Below are 3633 nucleotides of genomic sequence, written 5' to 3' on the forward strand. Positions count from 1 at the left end.
AGCTTCAACGATAATCAACATAAGGCCAATCTTGTTTAATAAATAGTTGTACTCCTCCGTTATTTTGAAGCAAATTCAAGATATATAATTTCAAGTAATGCTTCTTAAGACCAGACATTAAGTTCAAGAATTTATCTTTCAGCCTATTGTGTTCTATAATCTGTTGCCAATGCACAATAAGTCCTACCTAAGTTTAAGAAAACCAAAATTCAGCATTTTCTGTACTCTTCCCAGTCATCCATCCAGGTAGCCTTGTGTTCTGGTTTTAAAGGCAAGTCACATTTTTATGATACAGAATAGTAGTTATCTACCAGGACATACAAAACTTCATTAATATCTGTTATGTTTTTCCCAGGTTAACACATATTTAAATACTTATAAATATAAGTATAAAGGTTAATCTTTAAAATGGCATGGTTAAAAAACTATTACATGGTTAAAAATATGACCCTGAAGGATGCTTTGTTTTTTTCTACTAGCTTAAGGAAAGAAAGAGTGTTTGAAATAATTAAAATGTCTGTATTTTGTACAGATTTCTGGACACATTAGCTCTTATTTTCTTATTAGTCACACAATAGAGATTCAAGAAAGTAATTACAAAGACAAAAATAAAATAATTCTATATTTCCACAAAAATGCCAGTAGTCATCAATGTATCTACGGATCACCTATTTAGAATAGAATTTTGAGTCAAATTCAAAGCTTATTTTCAAATAGTCTCCTGGAATGTCATTTATTACTTGAAACTTGACACTGTGTTTAAAATCATATTCAATAATATAGAACTCTTTTTCTTATAGCTAAAAGCCAGTAAAATAGTCATATATTCTTAGAATATCCCTAGCAGTTCCTGAGAAAATTTTCTTAAATTATATCCCATATCCAAGTTCATTTCAATCCTCAAAAGTTGGGGAATGGGGCCACAAATAACATATAGGTGAAAGAATAATTTTTAATTCCCTGGTTTTTTTTTGTTTCTTTGTTGGTTTTTGAGACAGGGTCTCACTCTGTCACTCTGGCTAGAGTGCAGTGGCATCATCATAACTCACTGCAATCTCAAATTTCTAGGCTCAAGCAATCCTTCTGCCTCAGCCTCCCTAGCAGCTGGGACTACAGGCACACACCAACACACTCGACTAATTTTTTTAAAAATTATTTTTAGTAGAGATGGGGTCTCACTATTGCCCAGGTTGGTCTTGAACTCCTGGCCTCAAGTGATCTTCTGGCCTCAGCCTCCCAAAGTGCTAGGATTATAGGCATGAGCCACTGTGCCTGGCCTAGTTCTCTGTTTTGTCTTTTTTACAGTGTCTAGTCTTGGAAACTTCTCTTGAGCAAGCATATACTACAAGAAAGAAGAATGTCAAACTATTTGTAGTATTTGACATTACAGCATTAGGAAATTAAAAACTTGGAAGATAAGAGAATAAAAGATGTTACCATTTTTACCATTAAAGGAATAAAAAATGCTTTACTAGGGTTTCGAAATGAATAACTGAAGTTCGAATCTTCCTCAGAAAAGATCTTTAAATACAAACAGACTCTACAAACATCTGAAAAACATCACCTCAAAGGAGTGTTCTCCTGTCATAGAAACAGAAGAGTAGTAGCAGTGAATCTGGGCTTTCAGTTGTTTCTCTAAGAAGAATGCATTTACTTCCTTACCAATTTACCCTTATAAAAATAGTATCAGCTATAGAAATGGTTTTAGGAGTAAGAATTTTACAACACGGCACTAGAGATAAATAGACAATAAACTTCAGGAATGGAAATACCACCAGAAGAATTAGTAGTGAACCACTGCAACCAATCAAGCAACCCTGACCAAAGAGCTCGCATCAATGCAGGTTGAGAGCTGCCCCATGAAGAATGGTTTAAGTTGACACTAGGTTAATTATTAGAAGAAAGTGAAAACTATATCAGCGATGTAACCAATAAATGCCTCCTTTAGATGTTGGAGCAAAAATTAGGTGCAGTGAAAACTTACAGGATGAGAAATATATTGCTATCGATTTACACTACCTTAAGTACAAGCACTCAAAGGGAAAGCCAACTGTAATAAACTAAAGAAAAAAAATAGAACTCACGGGAACCAAAGGGGTGTCTTCAACAGGAAACTTGGAATCAACTGAAACACACAAAGGTTCATTTTTCTCACAGCTCTGCTGGCTGATAAGCGTGTCTGCGTAGTTTGGCTGGGAGAAGATCACATGACTCTTCTGCAAGTCGGAGGTGAGAGCGACTTCTTGGGAATAGGTCTGTAGGAAAGCCCGCACTCCGTCCACACCCACAAAGTTTGTGGTGGGCACACCAGCCAAACCACCACTTGTAGCCCGCAGCAGGCGAGAGGAGTGCCAGCGCCGCAGCCTGAGGGCCAGTAGCATGATGACGAAGGCCAGGAAGATGCAGGAGACCGCAGCAACAGCCACAACAAGGTACATTGTGAGGTCTGAGGCCTCTGGATCCTCGGAGATCTCAAGACTGCCAAGGCCAACAAGGATGTCTGGGATGCTGTTGGCCACAGCCACGGTGAGTGTGACGGTGGCCGAGAGAGGGGGCTGGCCGTGGTCCTGGACGGCCACCACGAGGCTCTGCTTGAGCGAGTCTCGGTCCAGCAGGGCCCGCGCTGTGCGCACCTCACCAGTGTGCAGCCCCACCGAGAAGAGACCAGGCTCACTGGCCTTGAGCAGGCGATAGGATAGCCAGGCATTCTGGCCTGAGTCTCTGTCCACTGCCACCACTTTGGTCACCAGGTAGCCAGGTTCTGCAGAGCGGGGTGCCAGCTCCACCCCAGTGGAACTGTCGGTGGGGAAAGCAGGGTACAGGATCTCAGGGGCATTGTCATTCTGGTCCAGTACAAACAGTCTCAATGACACATTGCTGCTAAGTGGTGGGTTCCCACTGTCACTTGCTCTTACCTGCATTTGCAGATCATGAAATTGCTCATAGTCAAAGGAACGTAGTGAGTACAGCACACCAGTGTCTGAATTAATAGAGACATAGGAGGAGAGAGGAGACCCTTGGATGGTGTCCTCTGCCAAGGTGTAAATAACCCTCGAGTTCTCGTTGCTATCAGGGTCATGGGCAGTCACTGAGAAGATGGAGGTACCTCTGGGGTTGTTTTCAGGGAGGTAGACTGAGTAGGAGGCTTGAGAGAAGGCAGGTGGATTATCGTTTATGTCGGTCACCTGCAGGGTGATGTGAATTTCCGTGGACAGGGGCGGGGTTCCTCTGTCTGTTGCGATCACTGTAATGTTATACTCAGAGGCTTTTTCTCGGTCAAGAATTTCAGCTGTCGACAATCTATAATAATCTTCTTCTAAATTTTCTAATTTAAAAGATAGATTCTCCTGGATAGAACAGACAATTTGACCATTCTTCCCAGAGTCTCGGTCATGAGCATTGAAAAGAACGATTACTGTGCCCTGAGGAGCATCTTCCCTCACCGGGCTAAAAAGAGAAGTAATGGTCACTTCTGGTCTATTGTCATTGACATCTTCCACCCTAATTAGTACTTTTGTCCGTCCTTTTAATCCCCCACCATCTTCAGCTTGTATTTCCATTTCATAAAATGAACATTCTTCATAATCTAGACTTTTTGCTGTTGATATTTCCCCAGTTTTTTCATTAAGCTGG

General features: G+C 41.2%; 2 protein-coding genes across 5 annotated transcripts in view; both read right to left on the reverse strand.

Annotated features, from left to right (window-relative positions):
* Positions 1-3633, reverse strand: part of LOC105811562 (protocadherin gamma-C4) — a 185587-nt gene that overhangs the window by 97917 nt on the left and 84037 nt on the right. The gene's annotated exons all lie outside the window — the stretch shown is intronic.
* LOC105811531 (protocadherin gamma-A9) overlaps positions 2061-3633 on the reverse strand; it is a 10882-nt gene continuing 9309 nt past the window's right edge. Inside the window, exon 2 of the mRNA XM_012645773.1 lies at positions 2061-3629. Coding sequence (XP_012501227.1) covers positions 2061-3629 — 1569 coding nt within the window. The remainder of the gene's footprint in view (positions 3630-3633) is intronic.

This window comes from Propithecus coquereli, unplaced genomic scaffold, assembly GCF_000956105.1.
Source record: "Propithecus coquereli isolate 6110/MARCELLA unplaced genomic scaffold, Pcoq_1.0 Scaffold236, whole genome shotgun sequence".
In the NCBI taxonomy this organism is placed as follows: domain Eukaryota; kingdom Metazoa; phylum Chordata; class Mammalia; order Primates; family Indriidae; genus Propithecus; species Propithecus coquereli.